The 25,871-nt window shown below is 56.2% G+C and overlaps 6 protein-coding genes across 6 annotated transcripts; 4 read left to right on the top strand and 2 right to left on the bottom strand.

The window, feature by feature from the left end:
• Nucleotides 1-4,050: 4,050 nt before the first annotated feature.
• On the top strand, nucleotides 4,051-6,330 carry MYCTH_2313070 (uncharacterized protein). Its single transcript, XM_003667292.1, has one exon. It carries the CDS (start codon nucleotides 4,293-4,295, stop codon nucleotides 6,288-6,290), a length of 1,998 nt encoding a protein of 665 aa, XP_003667340.1. The 5' UTR covers nucleotides 4,051-4,292; the 3' UTR covers nucleotides 6,291-6,330.
• A 1,168-nt stretch (nucleotides 6,331-7,498) lies between these two features.
• Nucleotides 7,499-9,959, top strand: MYCTH_117145 (uncharacterized protein; the record flags this gene model as incomplete). The annotated part of the gene is made up of 5 exons (XM_003667291.1): nucleotides 7,499-7,537; nucleotides 7,840-8,046; nucleotides 8,106-8,459; nucleotides 8,517-8,860; nucleotides 8,904-9,959. The coding sequence occupies 5 exons, from the start codon at nucleotides 7,499-7,501 to the stop codon at nucleotides 9,940-9,942; spliced, it is 1,983 nt and encodes a 660-aa protein (XP_003667339.1). The 3' UTR covers nucleotides 9,943-9,959.
• A 513-nt stretch (nucleotides 9,960-10,472) lies between these two features.
• On the top strand, nucleotides 10,473-11,955 carry MYCTH_2313065 (uncharacterized protein). The gene is made up of 2 exons (XM_003667290.1): nucleotides 10,473-11,385; nucleotides 11,467-11,955. The coding sequence occupies exons 1-2, from the start codon at nucleotides 10,626-10,628 to the stop codon at nucleotides 11,502-11,504; spliced, it is 798 nt and encodes a 265-aa protein (XP_003667338.1). The 5' UTR covers nucleotides 10,473-10,625; the 3' UTR covers nucleotides 11,505-11,955.
• A 462-nt stretch (nucleotides 11,956-12,417) lies between these two features.
• On the top strand, nucleotides 12,418-14,580 carry MYCTH_2313064 (uncharacterized protein). The gene has a single exon (XM_003667289.1). The coding sequence runs from the start codon at nucleotides 12,517-12,519 to the stop codon at nucleotides 14,272-14,274; it is 1,758 nt and encodes a 585-aa protein (XP_003667337.1). The 5' UTR covers nucleotides 12,418-12,516; the 3' UTR covers nucleotides 14,275-14,580.
• A 400-nt stretch (nucleotides 14,581-14,980) lies between these two features.
• MYCTH_2313063 (uncharacterized protein) lies at nucleotides 14,981-17,769 on the bottom strand. Its single transcript, XM_003667288.1, has one exon. It carries the CDS (start codon nucleotides 17,500-17,502, stop codon nucleotides 15,031-15,033), a length of 2,472 nt encoding a protein of 823 aa, XP_003667336.1. The 5' UTR covers nucleotides 17,503-17,769; the 3' UTR covers nucleotides 14,981-15,030.
• A 905-nt stretch (nucleotides 17,770-18,674) lies between these two features.
• MYCTH_117146 (uncharacterized protein) lies at nucleotides 18,675-24,212 on the bottom strand (the record flags this gene model as incomplete). The annotated part of the gene is made up of 12 exons (XM_003667287.1): nucleotides 24,109-24,212; nucleotides 23,931-24,018; nucleotides 23,591-23,872; nucleotides 23,074-23,416; nucleotides 22,043-22,979; nucleotides 21,463-21,954; nucleotides 21,042-21,404; nucleotides 20,786-20,897; nucleotides 19,778-19,993; nucleotides 19,492-19,722; nucleotides 19,364-19,437; nucleotides 18,675-19,301 (listed from the first exon to the last, which is right to left on the bottom strand). Exons 4-12 carry the CDS (start codon nucleotides 23,133-23,135, stop codon nucleotides 18,675-18,677), a joined length of 3,114 nt encoding a protein of 1,037 aa, XP_003667335.1. The 5' UTR covers nucleotides 23,136-23,416; nucleotides 23,591-23,872; nucleotides 23,931-24,018; nucleotides 24,109-24,212.
• Between the last annotated feature and the right edge of the window lie 1,659 nt (nucleotides 24,213-25,871).

Here is a 25,871-nt window from a genome sequence, read left to right as displayed (position 1 = left end):
TTAGTAGCTATATCGATATCGAGGTCGAAGTTACCTCCGTTCTAAACTATAATAGAACAAAGGGAGTAGTAACAACGTATAACGAACCTAACTCAGACTTCTTCTAAAAGGGTCTAGATAGAGGTAGGTAAAGCAGGATAAGTAGGCAGGTCATCTAAGGGATTTGGTAAAGCTAAAGGGTTTATAACAACATTTAGAGTTATCTCTTATAGTAATTAGCAATACTTAGTATAAGTACTATAATTATGATTGTTACCACTGGTAAACTCCCAGAGTCTACTATAATGAGTGACTATCTATATGTATATATAATCCTAGGATCACTAGCAGTCGTGGTGATCATTTATACTAGCTTACCTGGCTCATATCGTGAGCTAGTGATCCTCTGCTGGGATCATTTCTTGCCAAGCGTGATCCCGTCCTGATTGGTCCATCATTCCTTCGGCTTGATTGGCCCGTTCGTGCCAGTGGCTCAGGCGGCATCTGCATGTATATTTCCGTGACATAACATGACTAGAATACTTACGGTTTGGAAGCTAGTTTAGAAGCTTTAGTACGCTTACGCTTTCGAGGTATTATGGGAGTAGGAGTCGACCTGCTAGTAGTTATAGTATTTGTAGCAGGCATACCTGATAAGTCATCCGTTGATTTAAGTATAAGAGGCACTATCTTATTAATTGTTACAATTAAAACTAGTAATACTGTCACTCCTACGACTACGATAGCTATATTTAATCTATAGCTTCAAAGGAATCGCTCTACTATACTCGACTCTTTTAGACTTCCGAATACAGAAGGCAGGCCCCCTAAAGGAGCCATCGAGGTAAGAGCGACAAAGGATATAACACCAGGAACAGTATCACTATAAAGAGTAGTTAAACGACTATCGCCTTTAACTAGGGGGTGTGTCAGAAGCTGTAGAGCTTCTAAGAGTATTAGCCACATACATGCCACAGCTGTATGAGGCTGTTTAACGCATTGGCCAGTCCCTTTGTCTATAAATACCACTCGTTTTGTCTCCTTTGTAGATAGTTTCAACAAGGCACTGTCTCCTTCGTATAGCCACCTACTGCAAACTGCTTTCAACGCTCCCGGAGCTCCCACTGCGTTCGGCAGAACTTGAGCCAGCGGTGAAGATGGGTGGGCTTCAGTTCTGCCCCACACTCCGAGAAAGCCAAGAAATCCGGGGTAACATTGAATTGGTGATCGCCATGATTTCACGCAGACCAGTTGTTTCCTTGAGGGGACTGGTTGGCGTGGCCTGAAAGGTCATATCTGAGACAAACATTCCTAATTTTTTGGACACAGCGTACTATGTACTTTAGTGTACACTAATCAATGAAATCGACAATACGCGCGAAGTGATGGTGGTACGGAGATATGTACTCCGTATGAACAGTACATATATGAACTCCGTGCACGGAACGATGATTGAAGACTCGACTCCAAAGTAATGCACAAGCGCCGTCAGGTGAAATGTCTAGGCCGGATTCACATTTCGAGTCGGTACTCCGTAGTGTATCCGTATATCGGTCAGGTATGGATGTACTTTACAATTACATTCGACGAGAGCGTGTCTCCTGCTCTCCTGCTCAGCTGATCAACTCTCCCGGCCGGCGAGGCTGCAGGCCTACGGCGGCCATCCAATCGATGGTCCCCGGAAGACCGCTTACCATACCCGAGCGCTCCATCGTGCGCCATCGGACCATTGCCGACATCAAGGACAAGGGCAGTTCGGAGGGACGTGGCGGTCAGCAAAGGCCATGGGGAACTGAGCATTTTGCCTTGCACACCGGTGTTAAATGGGAGAGACGTCGGCAACTGCGATCGGCTCAGGCAGGCCACAAAAAGACGAGAGTACTCCGTACAGAGGATTTACAATTATGGCGGCAGAGAACCCAAAGATGATAAAGTAGTGGTGTTTCAGACCAGCGAGAAAGCACGCGGATTGCGCAGAGCACCTCCCCGATGACGAGTGGCATTGTTGGCCGTTAGCGCTGCCTCGGATTGGGTTTTCTCGTGTGCGCTGGCAACCCCCGGTTCAACGTCCGGAGCTGGCCTGGAGGCTGGAGGAAACCGAGGCATAGTTAAGTGTTCTGACTGCTGACAGAGGCTGCCACGTTGAAAGTCTCGCTGTCCTCGACACTACAACACTAGTAGCAGTGTAGCGCATACTAGTACGGATACTGCACACTAGTGTAGTGTGTATGAACTTGGAGTGCACGTTCCAGACTTTTCATGCGTCGTCTGGAATTCGGATGGTCGCCGTCGAGGTGGGTGTGGGTAGCGGTGAGAGCAGAGGTGTGGGGTAACATTCCGGCAAGCAACTGTCTGACCCTGGTTCCCCTTTTTAGGTGCCCCTCCCGCGGGCGTCGGTATCCGGAACGACAGCATTCGCCATCCAATCGCTTGATGCTTGTTTTTGGATAGCCGTCCGGAACAGAGTGGGATGCCCTTCGATAGCGTAACTGCGAACGCCGGCTTAGAAATACCAGGCTTGGTACCGCCGGATTGCGAGCCGAAACTTGGGGGCAGTTGGTCATGGAGGTATCCTACAGCACCTGACATTGAAGCTGTTTTTCCGTGGAGCAAAGCCGGCTACTCCGTAGTAAACGTCCGATCCTCAAGACGGAGGCGAGGGTCTGCTAGGTACTGTACTACACTCAGCAACGCGAGCCACCACCTGAGCAGAGCATTCGCCTCGACCCTGAAGGTGGCGACCTTCAGGCTCCACTGTTGCCCGCGCTGTCTGATTTCGTCACTGGGCTTCGTAACCAGAAAGGCAGTTGGGTGATGGGGAATTTTTTTTTTTTGGGGAGGGGACCTTATCAACCAAGGGACCAGCGTGGGCGGCCACCAACGACATAGTGGAAATCGTCTGGTTTGCATCCCCACTGAATCCAGGGCACCTTCCTGTTCACTGTCTGCATGCGGAGTAGACCGAGCTGGTTCGGACGAGTTGGGTGGACAGCCGAGATATGAAGAAGGCCGACATATCCATAATTACCCTGTATAAACCTGATACACGGAGAGCAGCGACCGGGAGGATCGAGGTCCCAGTTTTGTAGTGGACTGACCCGATCCTTCTCTCAAAAACCTTTGTCTTCCGTCGTAACCGAGAGATACCAGAGAGGGACCCTTAGACGCCTTGGGATACCAGGTAAGGCAATTAGATCAGCGCCCAACATTCGCAGTCGTGCCTTGCGCTCGGGACGTCAACCCGCAGCGAAGCCTGATCTGACGGGTGGGATGATGTCAAGGCGCTTGCCGCATGTTGTATTGACAGGCGGCCGAGTGCCCGAGTGCTTGGGTGAGCTTGACAAGCGAGGAGGAAACTGCGACGTGCCCCGCTTATTTTACACAAGTAGTGTACTCCGTACATACTCTGTATACGCCCGGACAACTTGTGGAAAATGACCGCCGTGTGCATATGCACAGTAAAATTATACGGCACGCCTGAGGTTGATGACAATTTTGGCCTAAATAACTAATCGGGAAGATCAAGTTAGTTACGTAGCTAAGTTCCCGATACGGGGTGCTTCGATTTTCTCTCACAGGTGCACCCAGCTTACCTTAACCTTTCAATTGATGCATTTCTTGCTGTGGCGGTTGGCCTGCTCAGGTGGTAATCAATAAGGGTACACTAGTTCCGCTTTGTTCAGGGCTTTTTTACTCGCCTCTTCGTGTCTTCCTGTTACCGCAAAACACGAGGCCGTAGGTCACGCGGTATTACGGTCGTAGGGAGAGATTTAGACAAAGCCTTAGTGGAGTGCAGCTCACACGGTACTGTACCAGTACATACTGCAGCTTGACCCCACTAGCCATCCCACCTGGCACCTGGGTTTCGGACACAGCGGTAAGAGGTTGGCGGGCACAGCTAAAGTGCATCCCCATGTTGCTATACCCGCTTCGGCCACTTCCTGTGACCAGTCGCACTGCCTGCCCCCCACATCGTGGTTCCTGGCATTAGTTATCGGTCACAATACAAAACTACTTGTGTGCGGTACTGCGGGCACAGGACAAGCAATCAAGCCTCTCTCTCTCTCTTTTTTTTTTGTTCATATTTACTGCACCTCAAAACTGCAGTGGGCATACAAAGGGAGACGACAATCGAAAAAAAGTGGACAAGAACAGAACCCCACCAACACCGACTTGGGATTTGCACCACTGACTGACTAGTCCACCGCTGACTTATCGATCCGATCACCGACTGACCATACTGCCCTTGGTCCGGTCCGGTTCGCACATAGTATAACAGCTGAGAAGAGGATACCAAACATCACGATCCTCGAATGGCGAGCACAAAGGAGCGGCCGCGGGCGAGGTTTGCTCCTATCCCCATTGAAACCACCTTTGAGCGCTACCGAAAGACCATTCCGACCGGCGAGCCTACACCCAGTCCTTCACCGCGCTCGCCGACCCCACCGCCCCGCGAGAAGCGAAAGTTTGCTCCCCAGCTAGTCGAGTCTTCCGTCCGCCGGGTTAGACGAGCAGGCGACGAGGGACCCGCGACCAAGCATACCGACAAGACTGATATCACGCCCTATACCAACCACATCTACGCCCCCAAAGCCCGAAAACGATTCGGCCATGGGCCACCAACCGAGGAGCGGCCAGCCCAGAGAGGCCACGGCCGGCGGGAGTCATGCGACGACGAGATTGCCGGCGGTGTCTTCGACCTGGCCGCCCGAGATGCACAGAGGAAGCTCCAGGAGGTGGCCATGAGTGCCTTCCCCAACAGCGGGCAGAGGATAGGCGGCGCTGAGCACTACTACATGGGCGAGGGTTCGGATGATGACAGCCCCCGGGGGCGACCATTGACAAGAGGGCCCTGGAACCCCTTACAGTCGCGGCGGAACTCGTCTCAGGAGGACATGGGCTGGGCCTTCAAGGAGATGCAGGAACACGCGATGAAGCTCCAGCGCGCGCGGTCACAGAGCCGCGTGGACACGTGGGATCTCGACAACATGAGCATTGACGGCCCGCCGAGCGACGCCATGGGCTTGACCAGGACGCAGCGAACATCCATCGCCAGCTCCCCCATATGGACGTCACGGCGGCCCTCGTCTGGCTCTCTCAGCCCCGCCGGCGACTCGCCCATGCCCCTTCTCCGAGACGAGTCTCCCCTTCCCACCATCGGCGAGTCGACAATGCCCTACGTACCCCCGGAATCGCCGCCGCCAATCCGCCCCATCGGTGAGAGCTTCATGCCCTACATCCCCTCCGCGCCCACCGGCAAGGCCGGCGCTATGGCCTACGCCCCTGCCTCACAGATCCCCCCGGAGACCAGCTTTCGCAACCACAGCCCCTTCGCGCCCTATCCCGCAGAGCGCGACATGTCTCTCGAGCGGGCTCGCCGGCAACATCGTCTTCGCCTCAAGGCCTCCCCACCCATGCTAGGCGCCGACCTCACTTTCCGGCGGTGCCCCTCGCCCAAGCAGACCAAGCTCGAGCCCACCCACTTCTGGGAAATGACCGCAGGCGCGACTTCCGAAGAGCAGAACCGCGACCCGACCGAGCAGCGCGGCCTGTGGCGCGGGTACTGCTACAACCCCGACCCGAGCAAGAATCTTGCGCCGGCGGAGCGCCCGGCCATGCTCCACACGCCGCAGCCCGACTCCCCCACCAGCAGCAGCAGCAACCGCGACAAGGACTACTTCGCGCGCGAGGCCGCCGGGTCCGCGTCATCCCCGCTGTGCGAGGAGCCCGCTTCCATCGATGGACGCGGTGGCAGCAGCCGCGCAAGCACTCCTTCGGTTCCCGGGGCCGTGCCCGAACACCGCACCAAGTCGCAGGAACCCAAGGGGCTCCACATGCTGCAAAACATGCACGCCCTGGACGAGAAGCTCAAGAAGGAGAAGGCGGCAGCCGACCTCGAGGAGAAGATCGCGGCCGAGTTCGACGACCACTTCGTCACGCAGGTGTACAACTACCTCTCGCTGGGGTACCCGGCGACGGCGCGGCAGTACGACGAGGAGCTGAGCAAGATCAGCCGGATCGGGATCGCCGAGCTGGAGAAGGAGGACGAGGCCGTCATGGCGGGGCTGTGGGGCGCCAACGGGGCGGCCAACAGAGAGGGCGACGCGAACGGCGAGAAGAAGAAGGTCGGGGCCACGGGCCACATCATGCTCACCGAGGCCAAGGACGGCGTCCGCGAGGAGGACCGTTGCCCCCGCTGGAAGGCGCTCAAGCTGTACGTCTACGAATGGGCCCGCCAACATCCCGATCTCAACTCCATCAGCCCGCTGGCCTGGGGCGTGCAGGAGCGAAGGGGCAGCTGGGGGGTTTAGATTCCAGGCATTTGCTGTCCTTAGACCGCGGCGGCTACCAAGATGTGTTTACATCCCCATGGCATTGCCGCTTGAATATTTATTCTTGTACCCGGGGTACCCGAGCGTTGGGATTACAAGAGAAGGTTGGTTGCTTGCTTGGCTTTTTTCTCTTTGCAGGCGCTACTTTTTTTTTTCTCTTCTCCCTACTGTCGTTGTGCAGCCTGGTGTCTCGGTTGGGAGCGAGTTCGGTTGTTGATTTTTTTTTTTTTTTTTTTTTTTTTGGCTTGCCTTGTTCCCTCGGTGTTCTCGGGCATGTTTTAGGCGTGGCGCGCACGACCTGGACGATTTTATGACCCCATTTTCTTCTTTCTCTTCTTCTTTTCATGCCTTCCCTTGACTGGTACGACGGCGTTTGTGGCGGTTTCGCTAGGCGAGAGGTGCTGGTTCAACAGTGGTGCTTCTGCCGGACTGAAGAATCCAATACTATGGGCGCAGTGATCGCTAGAGAAAAGAAAAAGACGAAAGTGAGCCGAGAGAAGCGCAGGAGAGAAGAGGCCTTAGAGTCGATGGTGGTTTGAACTAGAGTCGGACTGTATATTTTTTTTGTTTCTCTTGTTTTTTTTCTCCCTTCGTATATCTATAATGGACCGTTTGACTGGGCTGCGAGGAGCTAGGTGAAATGCATTTCTTCCACAAACTCTAGTGTTCGCTGTATCATGTCTGAACCTATCAGTATGTGCGTGCATTGCAAACTCAGCTCCAGAGTTGCGCGCCTGGGGCCACCCTACCGTGATTGCAACTCAAACAAAACACAGTAACTAACGGGCATCTGAACTGGCTCAATCGATTGCCCCAGGCTACTCCGATTCAGCCTACTTGAGCACCAGGGCATGTCGCATCAGCGACTAAAGAGACATCCTTCATAATCGTTCGTCCCCCTACAAGTGTAATTCAGACCAAATATCCAACATATCACCAATCGCCACTTGTTTCAGCCTTACGGAGTACGGGTTGGGAAGAGACGATCCTACAGCAACACCGTGTTTCTCTGCACTGTCCGCCATTGAACAAACTGCCAAACCCGACAACTGGCCACTCCCCTGTCGTTTAGGTGGGCTCCCAGCTCTTATCGTTATCGACGATCCGACTCGTCATCGTTTCGGACTTGCCTTGCGTCAAACCCAAAGACATCCAGCTCCTGTCCCCTATCGATCCAAAGTTTCCACATGGAGCCGTCTCCCCTTACTCACCAGCCTCGGCCAGAGGTGTTCCAGCCTAAGATCGTTCGCCTGTACGAGGCGCTGTTCAAGGTCTGATCTGCTGTTCTTTTACTCGTTCATTGCCCACTTGCTCCCAGGAAGTCAGCACTAGGCCCTTGTACCGCCCTTACAACTCTGCTTAGCGCCGTCGCAGTACCGAGTTACTGACACTTTTGTTACTTTCTCCCAACAGGTTAGTGGTGCTCCTTGCCGTGGCGCCCGTGATCCGATGCGCAACAGGCTTTTTATTTTTATTTTTATTTTTCCCACATCCCGAGCACGCGTTGACTGGTAGCCCGACCGGATAGGACGATTCGGACGACACCGAGCGATCAGAAGGGTTCTGGAAAGAGTTCTTCCTCCTCAGGCCTGACCGGCCGGCTCTGCGGAAGATACTCGACGAGACGAGGCCCAATGACTTGCTGCAGCTTCAGCACCAGACCCAACAGCTGTTTGTACAGGCCATTGCCGCTCTGAGGCACCCATATGGCGTGGCGGACCTCCATGCGCTGGATGTGAGCATACACAGGGATCCAATGGCGGGAACACATCTTCTGACCTGGCTACTCCGCAGACCCTGAGCACGTTTATGCTCGCGGTGCTGGCCAAGAAGTATACGAACCCGAGCTCTGACATTATCGAGCTGCTCGCCGGCCTGGACCACATCGACAACGTTTTTACCGAGTTCGTCAGCGCATTGGAGTCGATCATCCGGACTGGGAGGAGCACGACGCACGAATGTTGCCCTGGCGGCATCGGCCATGTCGGGCAGGAGGAGCCGCGGGTAGGGAACCGAGCTAGCTGCACGTACACAGCCGACCTCCAGCAGAGGGCAGTCGAGGTAGCGTTGGCGGTCACGTCCGGAGCCTACCAGACCAGCCTGCTCACCTACTTCATCCAACGGGACCTTTTCCCAGCCATCATCAACGTCGGTGAAACCCACGAGACGGCCCCGTCGTCTTTTCTTCTCCGCTAACAGGCCCAGTGCATCCAATCACAAATCTCGTCCCCGGCGCCCAAGATATCCTCACCCTTCGTGCTCCTCGGGCTCCTGGCCAACTACAACAAGTTCGAGTTCCAGAACCCCTACCAGATGCGACTCAATGATTTCGTCAACGAGAGGGTCATAAGGGGCATCGTCAAAAGCGTCGGGCAGACATGCCAAAGGTTGAGGGCGCAGTACCTCGACGTGCAGGAGGACCTCCCAGAAGGCTGGTCACTAGCGGGTACGTTGAGCAAGATTGGGCTTGGGGCTATTGCTCCGGGGGGCAAGCCACCGCCAAAGCCAGCCTATGACGCAGACACGGCGAAGAAAATGTTTGCAGAGTTGTACGTCGTCCGAAAGCACCCACCCGCCCACCGCTGAAGAGAGTCAACTGACCCCAAGGTTCGTTCGCAGACCCGGCCGGGAAGCAGCTGTGCTGCTTGCCACGTACGACTTCACCCACGCCAACAAACTCTTCAGCTTGGAACTGGTCACCTGGACGCCGGGAAAGGGCGAAGAACAGCCGTTCGCGAGCTTCATCTCCCTGACCTCATACCTCCTCCAACACGCGCACCTCTCCCAGCGCACAACTCTCTACTGCCACCTCAACCTGATGGTCTTCCGCCTCCTCGTCGAGGACCCCATCCTCTGCAAGCGCATCTGCAGCGAGGACAGCAAGGTGCCCGTGCGCCTCTGCCGGCAGCGCTCTCCGTACCTCCCTCTGGTGCGCGGCGAACGTGTCCTGGCGACGGCCGTCATGGACACGATGCTGGACGCCATCAACCACAACCTGCGGCGGCGGCTGGACGCCGGGCTGTACACGGTCTGCGTCGGGATCCTGCTTCGCGTCGTTGGCTATATGTCGCGTTCGCGCACCCGCCTGCAATACCACTGGGCCGACTTTTTCCGCTCGCTCCTGTCGCTGGTGCGCTTCCTGACGACGTACGCGGCCGATCTCAAGGCGCTGCCGCATATTGACACGCTTCTGGATCACGTGGTGAACCTGATCGCGCTGGGACTGTCGGCAGGCGAGACATTTCTGCCGACGCCTGCGGCGTACGATGACCTGTTCTACAAGGTGGTCGAGTCGGGCGAGGTCCTCATCAAGTTCAGGGACACGTACGGCTTGGCGAACCGGGCGAGTAACTCAATCGATACGCTGGTCAACGTGAGCATGCACTACAAGGAGATGCTTGCCGGCAGTGACGGGGGGAAAGGGAACGCGGGTGCTGGGCAGGGAGCGCGCTCGCAGTTGACGAGTATGCAGGTCGCCGAGGTGATCAAGCAAGGGTATGAGACGCTCAGCATCCAAGCTAAGGAGGGTTTGGATGATTGGGAGAAGTACCGCGAGGCAGATGAGAGGACGCTGCTGAAGAAGATGGCGAGGGCTGCGGTGGGAGATGTAAGAGAGATGCTGGCGCATTAGTCTGGAGAAACGAAAGGAAAAAAAAAGAAAAAAAAAAAAAAGAAAAAGACACCAGATGGGTTTCCCCGTTGTCAAAGGTCATCCCATCAGTTTCGTTGGATTCGGACGACGACTGCGGTTGAGTGAAGGCCTCACAGTTGGCACCTAAGATACCACTCTGCGCTGGAAATGCGACACAAAACACCAAAGAGGACTGACTATATGATTGGATTCAAGTTGCTGCAGCTCGACGACCCATCGATGCCTTGGCCGACGTGCTCTTCCGCCCTCTCTGCTCAAGCCAGCTCCGCTGTTTTTTTTTTTTTTTTTTTTTTTTTTTTTTTTTTTGCATTTTGTGTTTGTATGTACCTGCATTTTAAACTACTTACTCTATCTCGTACCTTGCCTTATATAGTGTGCACTATCGGTATCCGTACTCTCGGGTCCATCAAGGGCCGAGGTTTGGTAGATCGGTGGCGTTTGGGGATGATTCCTAATGCCGAAGCGCTCATTGGCCCGGCGGAAACCGGACTGCCCCGAGGCTTGGCATCATGTCATTGCCGGCCCCAACCATTTGAGCTGCTTTTTTGCCTTGGAGATCAACATTGATGACAAACTTCCGGCAACTGCAGCGAGCAGACCCGAAGCAAACTGTGCCCCCTTGCGAACCGCCGTGATTGCGATCACTCGCATTACCAACCACAATGAATGCGCCGAGCTTGCTGACGAGGAGGGCCGCCTCCATCTGCTTCTCTTGCCGCCGCAATCTGTTGCGCCAGCGCCAATTCTCGACGAGCCCCTGCTCGCTGGTCGCCGCATTCCAAGCCTATACTCTCCCGTCCCGGCCGCCACCGACAGCGCGCAACGCCTCCGTCCCAGACACCTCGATCGCGACCCCGATAGAGACGCCGGCTATGCCCAAGATCCACGAGACCAGGCCACCACCGAAGCAGGGGGCACCGCCGGAGACAGCGGACAAGTCGATCCCGGAAAGGGAAGCGCAACAGTCCAAGGCTGGCTTTGCCGCGACACCGACATCAGAACCGACCTCGTCCCCAAACTCGTCTCCACAACCATCTCCAACCAGTGCCCCGTCGTCAGCGACGGCAGGAGCAGGAGCAGGGACAGGAACAGCAGCCAAACCCTCGGCGCGGCCCCGCTCCCGCCTGCGCGCCCGCAAAGCCGCCATCACCCTGACGCCGGCGGCGGTGGAGCACCTACGGGCGCTGCTGGACCAGCCCGAGCCCAAGCTGATCAAGGTGGGCGTGCGCAACCGCGGGTGCTCGGGGCTGGCCTACCACCTCGAGTACGTCGAGAAGCCGGGCGCGTTCGACGAGACGGTGGAGCAGGACGGCGTCAAGGTGCTCATCGACAGCAAGGCGCTCTTCAGCATCATAGGGAGCGAGATGGACTGGGTCGAGGACAAGCTGAGCCAGCGGTTCGTCTTTCGGAATCCGAATATCAGTGAGTTCCCTCCCCCCCCCAACTTCCGTATCCTGTTCTTTTCCAAATCTGGAGAGAAGACGAGAGCTAACCGTTGAGCAGAGGAGCAGTGTGGGTGTGGCGAGTCGTTTATGGTTTGATGGAGCGAAGAGGGAGGGATACTGGCACCACGCACGACCCCGAACGGGGAAGGAAAATTGGCTTCAGCGAGTTATGATATTGAGGGGTGACATGACACCCCATGTTTGCATGAGCACGCTGTCGCGTGAAGCCGGATTTGCTGGATCATTGTGCCGGCGTGAACGGGTAATCGCCCCGCGCCCCAAGTTATGTAGAATAGTTTTAGGATACCAGGTAACCGTTACGGCGTCTCCTTTCTCCCGGACGAGGCTGGGAAAAATTATGGATGCGATTAACAAACGATGACATACAACAGCGCACTTCTGGTAAGGTGTCATACACAAAAAACACAGATACGTAAGCCATGACCAAGAGGTTGCTATAGATAACTAGAATCCCCTCCTGTGGTTGGGGAAGTGTTTCAAGGTGGGGGGGACCTGACCGGAGGGGACCTGTCGGGACGGGACGAGCTCCCCCAGGTCATCACCGAACCACAGTGGCGGGTCCCTAATAAGCACATTAATTTAACTAGTTAATCCGTACACTAGTGCCCCGTCCTCCTCAGCCCACCACTTGCTTGCCCGCCTGGTCGAGTTGAGTCGATCCATAGGCAGGTGCGGAGGAGGCGCGGTTAGTTCCATCCTCGAGCAATATACCTTACAAAAATACTGTTCGAAAGTCACTTGCTCAGGCATCAACTAAGAAGACCACGATTCTACGCGTACCCGAATCACTTGGTCTGTTCCACTTCCAATTGCAAAGGGGCCGTGCGTTGCCACGCTGCAGAAACCGAGTGGGCCCGCGAATCGCGTCCAGGTCAATTAACTAACGGCTCCACCAAACAGCGCGCCTCGCGCGTCTGAGCAGAGCTGCACTGGATGTTGACTTGCAGCCAGCAACCACAAATTTGGTTGGGACAGCTTGTTTCATTTTTTTTAGTTCAGCAACAACAGTCTTGGACATAACAAAAAATACATTTCTTCTTTTCTTTTTTGTGGTACAGGCTGCGCATTTGTATATACCGTCCGTACCATGGTAGTCTGCCCAATTTGCAACCGAAGCGTCAAAGGCACCGAAATCAACGACCATATCGACTCGGGCTGCCGGACATTTCTTCTCGACGAGTCCGAGGAGCCGACCGCATCCTCTCCGCCGGGCGGGGCACAGAGCTACTCCGCGAGCCAGCCCCCGAGCTCGACTCAAAAGAAGCGATCCGCATCAACCTTCTTTCAGCCGCCCGCTGCGAAGCGACAGCTCACAAACGCGAGGCCCTCGGCACCGCTGCAATGGGGTAGCAATGGGACCAAGGCCGGAACTAAGCGGAGCTATGATGAAGGGCCGGGCTGCGACGGATCGCCAACCGACTTACCGAACGGCGCCCAGAACAGCGGCGTTGGCGACGATGGAAACAAGGATGGATCGACGGCATCGGTAGCAGACCCGCGGCCGCCCGACGGCGCAACCGGATCGAGCGGCCCGCTGACGAAGCGATCCAAGAATACTCGCACCGCGCCGCTCGCCGAGCGCATGCGGCCGGACACCCTGGATGACATTTTCGGGCAGGACCTGGTCGGCCCCAACGGGGTACTGCGCGCGCTGATCGAGTCGGACCGCGTCCCGAGCATGATTCTCTGGGGTGGGTCGGGCACCGGCAAGACGACCATCGCCCGGTGCATTGCGCGCCGCGTGGGCAGTCGTTTCATCGAGCTGAACGCGACCAGCACGGGGGTGGCAGAGTGCAAGAAGCTCTTTGCCGAAGCGGCCAACGAGCTGGCCTTGACGGGGCGGAAGACCATCATCTTCTGCGACGAGATCCACCGGTTCAACAAGGGGCAACAGGATGTGTTCCTGAAGCCGGTCGAGGCAGGGACCATCACGCTGATAGGGGCGACGACCGAGAATCCCAGCTTCCGCGTCCAGGCGGCCCTCCTCAGCCGCTGCAGGACGTTCACCCTCCAGCCCCTGACCGAGGACGACCTCCAGCGCATCCTCGTGCGGGCCCTCGAGCAGGAGGCCGAGCAGGGAGGCATCGAGATCTCCCCGCTGATCGACGAGGAGCTCCTCCGCTACCTCTCGGCCTTTGCCGACGGCGACGCCCGCACCGCCCTCAACCTGCTCGAGATGGCCCTCTCCCTGACCAACCGGCCGCCGGACCCGGACAACCCGGAGCCGCTGACCAAGGAGTCGATCAAGGCGGCCCTCACCAAGACGCTCGTCTACGACCGGGCGGGCGACCAGCACTACGACACCATCTCGGCCTTCCACAAGTCCGTGCGCGGCTCGGACCCGGACGCGGCGCTGTACTACCTGGCGCGGATGCTGCAGTCGGGCGAGGACCCGCTGTTCGTGGCGCGGCGCATGGTCGTGATCGCGTCCGAGGACGTCGGGCTGGCCGACAACTCGATGCTGCCCCTGGCCACGGCGACCTACACGGCGACGCAGCAGATCGGCATGCCCGAGGCGCGCATCCCGCTCGCCCACTGCGCCGTCGCCCTCGCGCTCGCCCCCAAGAGCACGCGCGCCTACCGGGGGCTCAACAACGCCCTCTCGGCCCTGCAGGAGCCCGGCGTCGCCGCCCTGCCCGTCCCCGTCCACCTGCGCAACGCCCCGACCCGCCTGATGCGCGAGATGGGTTACGGCAAGGAGTACAAGTACCCGCCCAACTACCGCGACGGCCGCGTCAAGCAGGACTACTTGCCCGACCGCCTGCTCGGCCGCCGCTTCCTCGAGGACAGGGACCTCGGCACCGAGGTGGATCCCGATGTCGAGATGGAGGAGGCCGCCGGATAGTAATTAGGGCAGGGGAGGTGATGCTAGCGTGGCGAGAAGAAGAAGAAGAAGACGAAGAAAAGCTTGGATTAGCGACAGCGTCGTTATGTAATTTTTTGGAAGAAATCAATGCAAGGGAAGTCGAGAGAAGCCGATCGTCTTGCTTCTTGTCCCTAAAAAGATGCATAAATCACCGGTTTGACCGAAACGGGGAATTGACTTGTACGATATTCGTCTGGATGGATGAATGGTTGGATGGGTGCAGCAACCATTCACACACTGTTCAAGCCGGCGTCGCGGTCTAACGGGGGAGAAACAAAAAAAAAGGGGTGGGGGGGGGGGTGGGGCGGCTACGCTTGGTTGGTTGGTTGGTTATCTGGCAGGAGGGGTGTCTTGCCCGGTACCGCGTTGACGTGCTAATGCAAAAAATTGTTGTTCTACACGAGCGGCGCCGACAGAACGTCATCCATGCTTCTTCAAAAGCGTCTCCCGAGGAATCGGTTTGCCCTCTCGCACCGACACGGCCGCCGCGTCCGGGCCGAACCAAAAGTCCAGCGTTCCCGCCATGGCAAAGTAGCACCAGCTGTCGCCATGCTCATCCTCATCCAGCGACGGCAGGTCGCCAAACAAGACCCGCACCCCTTCGCCGTACTCTGGCAGGTTCGAAAAGGCGATGAAGGAGGGCCTCGGGAACGTCCTGGATGGGTCCACGTGCAGTCGACACTGCCCGACGGCGCGCTGCCCACCGTTGTCACGGGCGAAGTCCCAGGTCTCAACTCAGGGCCGAATTTCCGTCACGAGTTGGCGCTCGATTTGATCCAGCTCGGCGAGGATCTCTGAAAAAAATGGGCGTGTCCTTGCTTGTTCCAGCAAGGTGACCGGACGTTGAGGTATTTCTTGGTGGCCAGCTTCTGTTGGCCTGTTCATGGTCAGAGCCGCATCTCTCACGAACTCCTTTGCTAGCTCAACTTCCCGCGCCCAATACGCCCTCGCTGCGTCGAGAGCGTCCCCCTGAGCGTATGACTGCTCATCGGAGGCTGCAGGATACAACTTCCCACCCCGCAGGACCACACCCGGTAGCCTTTGCTGGTTATTAGCCACCCACTCAGGCGCCCCGGCAGTGCAGGCCCGGATCAGGGGGCGGAGCACATCTGGGGTCCGCTTGAACTCGGGGAACGCTCTAGCCTTCCCCGACCTCGCCGACTCGTAGTCCGGATCCGGATCCCGCAGCACCTCGTGGTCGATGCCACACCTGACCAGCGGCTGCCCTTCGAAAATACACCACAGGAGCTTGCCGAGCATAAAGACCTGGGCCCGCTCCAGAAGATCACTTCCTTTCCCGTCGGATCCCCTTTGCCTTAGCAGAGCCAGCCACGGTGAGCTGAAGCCGCCCTTCGCGTTGTGGAACCGCGGGCTGGCCGCCCCCGGCTTCCAGTCGGGATCGCCGTAGTATGCCCGCAGTAGCTCGAGGATCTCATCTCTCTGCTCGCCCTCCTCCAGCCCGGACTCATCCACCAGGATCTCCAGATATTCCACGTAAGCCACCTCGGGCGGGCTCCAAGCGAACCATCCCCCGCGCTGTTCCATGTCAATTAGCACCGCGTTCAGCATCCCCGTTGCTGCGTCCTCCTTCAACACCACGTTGTCGGGCTTGAGATCCGGGTAGAAGCCGGCCCATCCGTGCTCGTTGATGTGGACCAGCGCCTGCGTGACCTGCTTCGCCCACCTCAGCCTCTGCGTCATCGGCGTTGTCCTCCCGTAATCGTCCGCGAGCAACCTCTCCCGGAGCGACCCCAGCGGAAACCATTCTAACAAGAACCCGCACACTCCCCTTCGGCTCCCAAACCGGCCCTTCTTAGTGACCACGCCGAGGGGCCGGGACATGACATTTGGATGCTCCCGGAGCAGGAGCAGCATCTTGAGCTCATTGTACATGTACCTCTGTTCCCGGAGCACGCTCTTGAGCACCACGACCGCCTCCTCCCCGTTATCTCCGCCATCTCCGTCATCCACGCCAACCAGAGATATCGCGTCGTGCAACTGCTTCCTGAACCGAAGCCTCTCCCATTCGACCACACGCAGCCCCTCCCACGCTTCCGACGCCACCTCCCCCTCCCACATCCTCCTGAGCGTCTCTAGACCAACCATCCCCTGCTCGGCCACGTACCCCGCCCCGGGCAAAAGACAAACCTGCACCCTCCCCGCTGCCGCTGCTGCCGGCGATTGGCGCCTGCTCCCCTCACTCCCCTCTTCTGCCTCTTCTTCCCCCTCCTTCTTCTCCTCCTCCTCGCTAGCGGCAAAATCCACAGCCACCATGCTCCCAAACGGCAGCTCCCACCACCAACGCTCCTCCTGCTTCTCGTCACCCTCACCCACCACCACCCCCTGCTTTGTCCGCTTCCCCTCCCCCTCCTCCCCCAACCCACACCCCAGCCCCTCCTCACCGACCCCTGCTCCGACCGCTAATAACCCGACCCCGAGACCGCCGCCGCCGCGAGCGCAAGACCAAGAGTGCAGCACCCTCGCCAGCCAGCGGCCAACCTCGAGGTCCGCCGCGACGCCGCCGCCGCCGCAGACGACCATGGCGCGCTCCGGGCGGACGACGGCGCGCAGCGCGGGCGGGAACGCCTCGGGCGGGGGCAGGCAGACGGCGACGCGCAGGGGGGGCCTGCCGAGGGCGAAGCGCGGCGTGGCGGCCCACAGGCGTCCTCGTCCGTCCACGGCGTCGACCTGCCAGGTGGTGCACGAGGAGGAGGAGGAGGAGGAGGAGGAGGAGGACCGTGACCCCCACTCCCGGGTGCGGGTGCGGGTGCGAGGAGGGTGATGATGTGTGCTGCATGTGCCCCTGCCGGGAGGAGGGGGCGTGGCGCGTCGTGGTTGGTGATGCTGCACTTCTCGTTCCTCCTGTCGGGTCTGGTGGCTGTTGTTGGCATTCTTCTTGTTGGCAGCGCTGCTGGCGCTGTTGGCGTTAACGGCGGTGCAGGGGGTCGGTGGCGGCATTGGGTCGGGAGGGGGAACCACGAGCGGGGCGAGGCTGTCGAGGCGTGATTGCGGGTTGAGAGGGGACGTCTGCCATGGTGTCGGTGTGATGCTCGGCGTGGTTGGGCAAGTTGTAGTAGCAGTAGCGGTAGTGTTGGTTGTTGTTGGTTGTGTTGTTATGATCGGTTCAGACCTCTTGCCCCTGCGAGGCCGGAGAAATGCGGCTACGGGGCTGAGCATCGAGGAGAAGACCTCGCTGGTGAGATCCATAATGGTCGATGACCGTGATCGGAATGAAACCGACGTGCAATGTATATGAGTAGTTGAGACGCTAGAAAGCAGCCTCCGTTTCAGAGTGGTTCGCAGATGGGCCACTAATACTCAGGAGGCCTTGTAAAGGGGCACTTGGAAGCCGCACGTTGAAGTTGACGAGGGCTAATTAGGTAGGTAGCTTCGGTATTCTTCCTTCCCTCTCCCTTCTCCCCCCCTACCCCTTCGCTCCCTTCTTTTCCCCTCGTTTCAAATGCTGCCATCCGGATTTCCAAAAGGAGCTTTCCATTCTGAGGTCGTCATGATTGCTCGTGTAACCTCTGCTCTCATTTGTCCTCCCCGCATGATCGAGCTTGGGGGAGGTAGGAAAGATGCCAGACGAAGGTGTACCCAACATCACGTCGGGCAACGTTGCTCAAAAAAAAAAAAAAAAAAAAAAAAAAATTACGTGCCGCAAAAAAAAACCGCGTCACACCACGTTTCTCTTGATTCCGCCCACCCGTCAGGTTGCTCCAAGGGTCCAACCCACCAACGCTAACACGCCCCGTAGCCGACGGATCCCGAACCGTTTCCCACCGGTTCGCCAGACTGATGCGGTGCAACGATGCCCAGACTCTGATCAAGCGCGGCGTGCGTGGGCCCCCCCGCCCTTTTCAAATCACGCTTGAGCGGAAGTCGCGTTGTTTGCTGATCTACCCCTATGTGGTCAGTCGGGCTGCACTGCTGATGCGAGAGCGTTTGATGCACGCATGGTCAGGCGCCGAGAGAACATCTCATTTTTTTGGTTGTTTTGGGATTTGTTTTCTGACTGGAAAGTTCAGGAAGTCGTCCTGTTGACGGAATTTCGAGTAATACCATTGTTGAGAGGAACCAGGAAAGCAAAATACCTAGAGAAAGAACAGATGAGGGGGGACAAAGGATGTGAGAGATTTCTGGTTGTATCTGGATTCTGGTATCGCAGACTGCTGTCAGAGAACAATGAACGACCGCCAATTGTACGTAAAACTAACAATGCTTCAAGGCACAGAGCGACTGGCAACACTGGAAAGGGTCATCCAAACGAAGAAAAAGAAAGCGGACGGAAACCAAGCCCCATTTCCAAAAAAAAAAAAAAAAAAAAAAAAAAAAAAAAACAGAAAGAATAAAAACAACCCCCCTAAATTCTCACCGACTCACGAACTGAGCCGCTCGCTCAACCGGAACATGATCCTGGGCGCATCGACAATATTCCACTGCTCGCCCAGCTCGTTCTCCTCGTAGATCCGCGCGTTGCCCGCCTGCAGCGCGCGCGGGAGCTTCCACGCGAGCTCCGGGTTCTTGAGCCACATCCGGACCAGGTATCGCGGCGCCTCCTGCGAGTCCTCAAACGCCTCCCGCGAGTGGAGGACCCCGTGGTTGTTGATGAAGAGCATGTCTCCCGGCTGCGCCTCCAGGACGACCTGGTTCCGCTCCGCAATCTCCTCGATCACGTCCAGGGCGCGGCGCTGCTCCTCCGTCAGGGACGCGACGCCGGCGGCGCGGCGGACGCCGTTCAGGCCGAGCAGAGGCTCGCGGGCAAAGTTGAGAATGATCCGCCCATCATGGTAGCAGAGGATCGGGCGTATGTTTGACGGAAGGAACCTGCCGCGGCTGTCAAAGGGCCAGATGGGCTGGGAAAGGAGCTCGCGCAGGTGTGGGTGCGTCTTTATCAGCTCGTTGTAAATCGTCCAGGAAGAGGCCAACAGGTTCTTACCGCCAACGGCGGCATTGTTGCGAGTTTGTAGAGCAAGAATGTCACAGAACGTGTCTGTGTGGAAGGTCTGTGAAAGGATTGTCAGGCACTTAGTGTTGCCACTGGGTGGATCAAGACGAGGCGACTTACGGATGCCCGTGACGAATATCTCGTTGGCCGATCCTGCTGCGGCGTTTTGGAAAGCTTCGCATCACGAATGTGCACTGGATGGCAGTTAGATGGCCAACTCTACCCAAATAAAGTCCCGGGGTATTTGCTCAGCATGTTGCCATCCTCGTCCTGCCGGCCGCGCTGGACGCCAATGTAACTTGATATGCCGAGGAAAACCAGGACGTTTTCCTCTGGGGAGAACTCGTTTGGGTTCAGTCCGTGGACCACCGCAAACCCCCGGCCACAGTGGATATCGGCTGCAAGCTGCCGAAGCTTCGGCCCAAGAGTAGGCAGAGGGAAAGTGCTGGGGGTGACTTCGCTTCCGTATAGCCCAAGTTCTGTCAACTTGTTAGCGTGCGAAAAAAGCCGTCGAGGGCGTCTCACAAGCCCTACCATTAAAGTGTTCAAGACCAGACTTGACCTCCAAGACCTCGTCCTCGGTCAGCGTAAGGGTGTAATCGTCCTCGGAGTTAAACGATGCCGGGCCCCATGCCATATCTCCCTCCATCGCGGCCGGCCATGCGTGTGAAACTGGAAAGTAGCGAGGAGCGCAGCTCGACTTGATCGCCAGGTCGGGCCAGGCTTGCCCTTGCTGCCCGAGAAGAACGGCTTCCACGCCCATGATGGGTCAAGTCGCTCAAGCACGGCGCGGGAATAGTCTAGCTAGTTTCGTTCTGGGCGGCTAACACGCAGTGCGTTGTTTGGAATGTGAAGTGCAGCGCGAATTTCGAGACTGTTTGGAGTCAGGGTATTAATAGGCAGCATGACCGGAGAGTCCGCTGCCCAAAGAATGTGCGACTTCCTCAAACCCATCTCCCCCGTTCGTTCTCCGCGCCTCATGTTACGGCTCCTGATGCCGAGCAGGCCTAAGGGCCCTCCTCCATGTTGCGTTGGGCCGTAGGGGGTCCTCTGCGGGCAGCCTTAAGATCACCAATAGAGCTTTCCCAATCCAGGACGTGCCCCCATCTCAGGGCGAGCATGCTGCAGGGTGATTAGAGCCCTAGAGCTCATTGGCGGGAGTGGAGTTTCGTGTACAAATTCGAGCCAGCTACCGGAGCCGAAACGGTCACGGTTGAAGTGAGGGGCTGTCGCGTAGGATGCGTGAACGGGTGCTACACTGGCCGTGGTAAGCGCGCACCTGTGGAAGGCGGAAGAAGATGGAATCAGGCCACAAATTCAATCGAGGGCTCTGCTGGCGGGGGGTGCTCTAAGGTTTCGCGCGGGGTCCAGTCATGATCAAAGAGCTGGCTGGTGTACCACCACTTCTCGTGATACACATCGCTGTGGTTGATGGTCTGAAACCTAATCGCTACACAAGGCCCCCTTGTCAGCGCCCGACGGTCTTTCTGTAACTCATACCGCGGGCAGGGGAAGGGGGGGAGGGGGGAGGGGGGCACGTACCTCTCTGGACCACAATATCCCGGCATTGACTCATAAAAGCACTTTGCTCGGCATCTAGTCGGGCCATCTTGCAAACCTTTGGAGAAGCCCAGTCAAACTCAGGAGTGAACAGCTGTTGACCCTTGTAGCAGTAGTGGAAGTGTGCCAGCATGGTTTTTGCTCCAGAGTTCGTCGCCCTGACCAGCGACATGTCTAGGTACCGTACCTTGTCGCCGTCAGCGCGTCCGGGCAAAAGAACTGTGATTCCTTTGCTTACCGGTGCCCTCCTCCTCTGGGCAAATTGCCTCTGGAACAACATCTGCATTTCGTAGTTTTGCAGGAGGATGAAGCAGGTCAAGAAGGTGACAAACCAATCCTTGGAATCATGATTGTTGAGAGTGTTCTGGAGAATGCGGAGCACGTCCTTTCTCAACGGCCTGAGAATCCGCTGGATGACAATCGAGGTCCATTGGTAGTCGACGTAGGGCGGTGGCGAGTCCAGGTCCTGGTAGAACGGGTCTTTGGGATTCATGGCTTGGATTTCGTCGTCAGCCCAACCGGTCTCGGACCAGCATCTCCATCTTGACTCGATAAATCGGCAAGCAACCCAGAGTCTCAATGTTTTCTTGAGCATTTCATTCTGTCATGTTGGTCAGCCAGTTGTGCAGCTTGGAGTGCGGGGCGATGATGACACTTACCGGAACAGGAAACACGGATGCCCTGTACGCGACCTGGAAGATATTCCAGACCAGCGGGTCCGTATCATCCAGATATGCGGCCATGTAAGCCGTAATGGCTCGGTCGATGTACTCCTTAATCGCTTCGACGACGGGCTCGGGATCAGCAATGGCCCATGGAACAGCGTACATTGGCCGCCCCTTAAGATCGACGTCATTGGAGTTCGCAGGAGGAATGAACCCCCTCAGCTCAATCTTGACATATATAGCACCGATCTGTCCAAGGCACAGGGTTTTGGGAGGCGAATCTGTCCATTGCCGTTCCAAGTGGAAATCGCCATAACGAGGCCCGACCATCGGATGCGTCCTGTAAAACGGCATGTAGTCCAGGCCGGTCCGGAAAAGAGTACTGTCTGTGACCATGTACCGGAGGCAAGGCAGCCGACTCATACGCATCGTTCTTTGCTGGCAGGTGAAACACGGGCCTCGAGGATTGTCGGGATCGGGGATACACTATGAGAACCAGTCAGCCGTCAATTTCCCGGTGTGATGATTCACACGGTCAGTTCAGTGTGGGCGGGAGACAGGGCATTCATCTTACCCTATTCCTCTGCATCCTGCACCTGACACAGGCGTGGAGTTGACGGGTGAGATGGGTATCAACACGCTTCCTGCCTTCATAAGCACGTCGCTTCTTCTTGATTCGGTGAGTCGAGCTTGCAGAGAGGGCCTGAGAGCTCGATTTGGCATTTCTAGGGGCGATCTTGTAATAGCGCCTGTCTGGCGAAGACGCCGAAGGTGTCGAAATTGGCATTGCTGTTGAGTCGGGAGAAGCAGATACTATGGCCCAGTCGGCTGAGGAATCGTCGACCATGGATTGCGGACCTTCCCCCTGGATGTGTTCGAATATAGACCCGGAATTACTCTCCCTCCCCGTCACTTGAACGTAGGACTCGTCTTCCGCGGCGAGGTGGCTGATAGTGACGTTGTCGTCGAATGCGAACCCCTGACCAGTGGGTATATCAGAACCCCAGAACGCGACATCGCATTCATAAGATGCCGTGTATGGATTTAGGAGAATGACTTCCGTTCTCTGAAGCTGAGAGGCTGGTGGTGGGAGCGCCTGCTCAGAAGACTCGCTCCCAAAGGTGTCGGACTGGGGATCGCCTAGATCGGAGTAGTCTAAAACTAGGTCAAAACACTTTTCATGTTGGCTTTCAGGGGTATGGCCCAGTTGATGTTCGGGTGGTCTCTGCTGGCCAAAACCGTGTTGGGGCCTAGTCAGGGGGGAGTCGTAGGCGGAGGGGATGCTGGCGTGTTTCTCGGCTTGAATGCGGCTCTGGTGGAGTAGCTCGTCTACGGTAAGCTTCAACAGGCCTGCAACGCGCTGGATGTCCTCTAGCTCCTTCCTTGAGAACTCCATGGAGAGAATTGGAGAGTTTGTGGGTGAGGTTGCTGATGCGTTGGTTGTTGCATTCCTCTGCGCGAGCGTTGTTGACTTGATGTGTGAATTTTTAATTCCGGACCACAGCGATCCTCTTTTGAACAGAGAGCGACTGGGTCGTGCAGCAAGCTGGACCAATCATGGTTGACCGGTGGTGGCCAACGAAACCGATCAATCGATGCACCAACAGCGTCGCGGCTGGAAACCGATGCGAGCCATCCAAACCGGCTGTCGCTGGAAGCCGCCACATCCTGCAGACAGCTGGGTTGCTCTAGGCACGCACGCACAGCCAATGGCGTAGCACATCCCAGGCAGCTCCAACACCATACACAGTCCAGCTAATGCGCCGTCATAGAAGGGGAACGCCAGGAGTGCTAGTGCTGGACGGCTGCTTGTTTGGCCACCAAATTGGGCAGGCCACAGCGCTGGTGATACCCACCTAGGCGCTGGAAATGAGGGTCCTGCTTGCGCTTCAAAGGACCCTGAATTGGAGTGGCGTCGTCACTAATCTAAGCAACAATCGATTCCTAGCTAGCATGGTCAGCTTCTCGCATGTTTGCGACCAATAATAATAGAACGTGGAGAGTACGGGAAAAATTAAGTCAAGAGAATGCCTAGGAAGAGCAGTGCGTCTTGAAGTGCAAAAAGCGCCCTATAACAACCGCAGAGTAAGACGAAAGAAATGGAAAGATAAAAAACTCTTACCAGACCCAGACCGGCAAGACCAGCGCTGACGTGTTGAATTGAAGTCCTCCCGAACAGTTTTGTTGGCGATTGAATGGCTTAAATAAGGTTCAACGTATTCGAGAAACCCAAAGCCGAGATCTCTCTTTTCGCCTGATCGGAGTGCTCCTCAAGCCTCAGATTGCGGGCTGTAATTAAGGATTGACGAACCGAGCCTTTGGCGGTGGTGATGCACTGCGCTCTGCTGTGACTGCCTGAGGTAGGTAGGCATCTACCCAAGGCCAAAAAAATGGTAATTAATTACTAGGCAGAGGTCAGTCCTCGACTAGTGGCGATCTCGGCTCTCGGCACACTCCCGTACCTTCAGCCTGATAAACAAGTACGCAATCTGCCGATACCGTGTCTCCGAGATTCTTCCGTTGCGTCGAGCTGATCGAGGCTTTCCAAGTCTTCATCCAAGCCCAATACCCGTTAGCAGCGTGAACTATCAAAGCACGTCGAGGATTGATTGAATAAGCCTTTCCAAACGGTCAACATACCCTTTGCGAGAAGCACCCCTTACTTATATAGGTCAGAATTTCCGCCCTTGTATAGCCCAATGCCAAATCGCTGCTTGCTTCCAGTAAAATGGTCGTCTCTTCTCATCTTACCGCTGGATGTTTGGGTCTCCTTCAAGCTGAAGATTTGGGTCTGATTCGTGAGCTTGACTCAAGGGCTGGAGCACTGCGTAAGCCGCACAACAGAAACTCAGGGCCGGTGCGGCAAGGGCCATATCATTAAGCTTGGTGGGGTACAGATGCGTTTGTATGTACTGTAATTACAGATTACGTATGTAGCATCCATGCACTTTGAAACTGCAGCATTGCGTGCGCACTCGGAGCCATATTTCTCGCGTGACCAAATTGCCAGGCTGCAGCCTTGCAAAAACGGGCTTTTGGTGCGGCTTATTCGTTTCATTTGTTACACCTGTTGAGTCCTGTTCCTTGATTCCAGAAAGTCCCAGGTCGCCGAGGTCAATTCCTTGCTTCTGGATCTACGTAAATGTAACGTGCCTGCCTTATACCTGCCCCGTTGGGACGAATTGGTTGCTATGGTCCAATAAAGAGTAGATGCCTGGGGCCCGATGAATGTTGGGTGCACCCCACAGAGCAGAGCCTAACTACCCCGCTTTAACCCTCGTTATCATTCAGTGCGAGCGTGTCCCGAGAAGCCTAAGCAGATACGCCGACGTGCACAAGATCGTGCTTACTTTGCATAGGATTTGTCTCCATAGGGACTAGTCCGAGGTACTAGCACGGAAAGAACTCCGTAACTCCGCCGGTACAGAGTACTACTGGATGCTAAATCAGACAGCATTTGCCATACATGTCTTGCATCCTAATATTCCCCGAAAATGCCGCCAATACAAGCAAGTGCTCTATCTCTTCCTACTCTTGTGGCTCCTTCACGACTACCTGACTGCCTTGATTAGTCCCTGGAAGCTGTTTCACTTCAGCTCGCCGACCTGAATACGAGCGAATCTCGGACTAGCTGTTCCCGACCTGCATATGCATCTGCCCTTTTTTGGCTCAAATCGCCAGCGCGGAACACTTAGTTACTTTGCAGAGTTGCTTCTTTGCAAAATCCCTAGCATCTTCCTTTTTTTGTTTTTTGCCCAGTCGTATGTCTTTTTTTTTTAAAAAAAAAGAAATCTGCCAACTGTCGGTGGTTTTACGTACCGTCTAGAAAATAATTGATTACAGTTGGGAGTCCCACAAGCAAGAAATAAGACATTTATCCCGCCGAATATAGCGTTTTAGTTTTGTGGCCAAGCCTTTGGGGGAACGCTCGCAAGGTGCTCCAGCAAAATGCGCGGGGAAACGGACACGGCCACATCAACTCTGGCTGACCTTATCAACTGCCCAGAACTATCGACTCATCAACCCAAGTAAAGAGCATGGTGCCGAAATCTTTGTTTGCCGGCGATGAAAATTATACTAACCAGCGCACTTAGTCAAACAGACTTGGAAGCACAATGCTGGGGCTGCTTAAAAAGGCCAATGACGCAATAGATGACCAATCAATTAGCACTCGACGAGTTAGTGGACGTTTCCAGGCCCGAAAGCAGGAACACAATCCTACTTCTCAATCGACGTTGCAGGGCCAACAAACCCGACCAAAAAAGGCCTTTTAACAATGTGCTCTGCGATGGGGAATCCAACTCGCTGGATAGCACCGAGCAAGACCCGTCCTTTGAACTTCAACTTACTACCACTCAATAACGATGATGTATAACTGGATTGAGAGAGTTTAGGGTAAGACT

The sequence above is a fragment of the Thermothelomyces thermophilus genome, chromosome 7 (assembly GCF_000226095.1).
Source record: "Thermothelomyces thermophilus ATCC 42464 chromosome 7, complete sequence".
Classification (NCBI taxonomy): Eukaryota; Fungi; Ascomycota; class Sordariomycetes; order Sordariales; family Chaetomiaceae; genus Thermothelomyces; species Thermothelomyces thermophilus.
This window is presented reverse-complemented; position numbering and strand designations above follow the sequence as displayed.

Bases quoted from the DNA above. Each gene is read 5' to 3' on its own strand.
- MYCTH_2313070 (XM_003667292.1), top strand. From the start codon at position 4,293: ATGGCGAGCACAAAGGAGCGGCCGCGGGCGAGGTTTGCTCCTATCCCC.
- MYCTH_2313065 (XM_003667290.1), top strand. From the start codon at position 10,626: ATGAATGCGCCGAGCTTGCTGACGAGGAGGGCCGCCTCCATCTGCTTC. The intron at 11,386-11,466 runs GTGAGTTCCCTC...ACCGTTGAGCAG, and splicing joins CTTTCGGAATCCGAATATCA to AGGAGCAGTGTGGGTGTGGC.
- MYCTH_2313064 (XM_003667289.1), top strand. From the start codon at position 12,517: ATGGTAGTCTGCCCAATTTGCAACCGAAGCGTCAAAGGCACCGAAATC.
- MYCTH_2313063 (XM_003667288.1), bottom strand. From the start codon at position 17,502: ATGGATCTCACCAGCGAGGTCTTCTCCTCGATGCTCAGCCCCGTAGCC.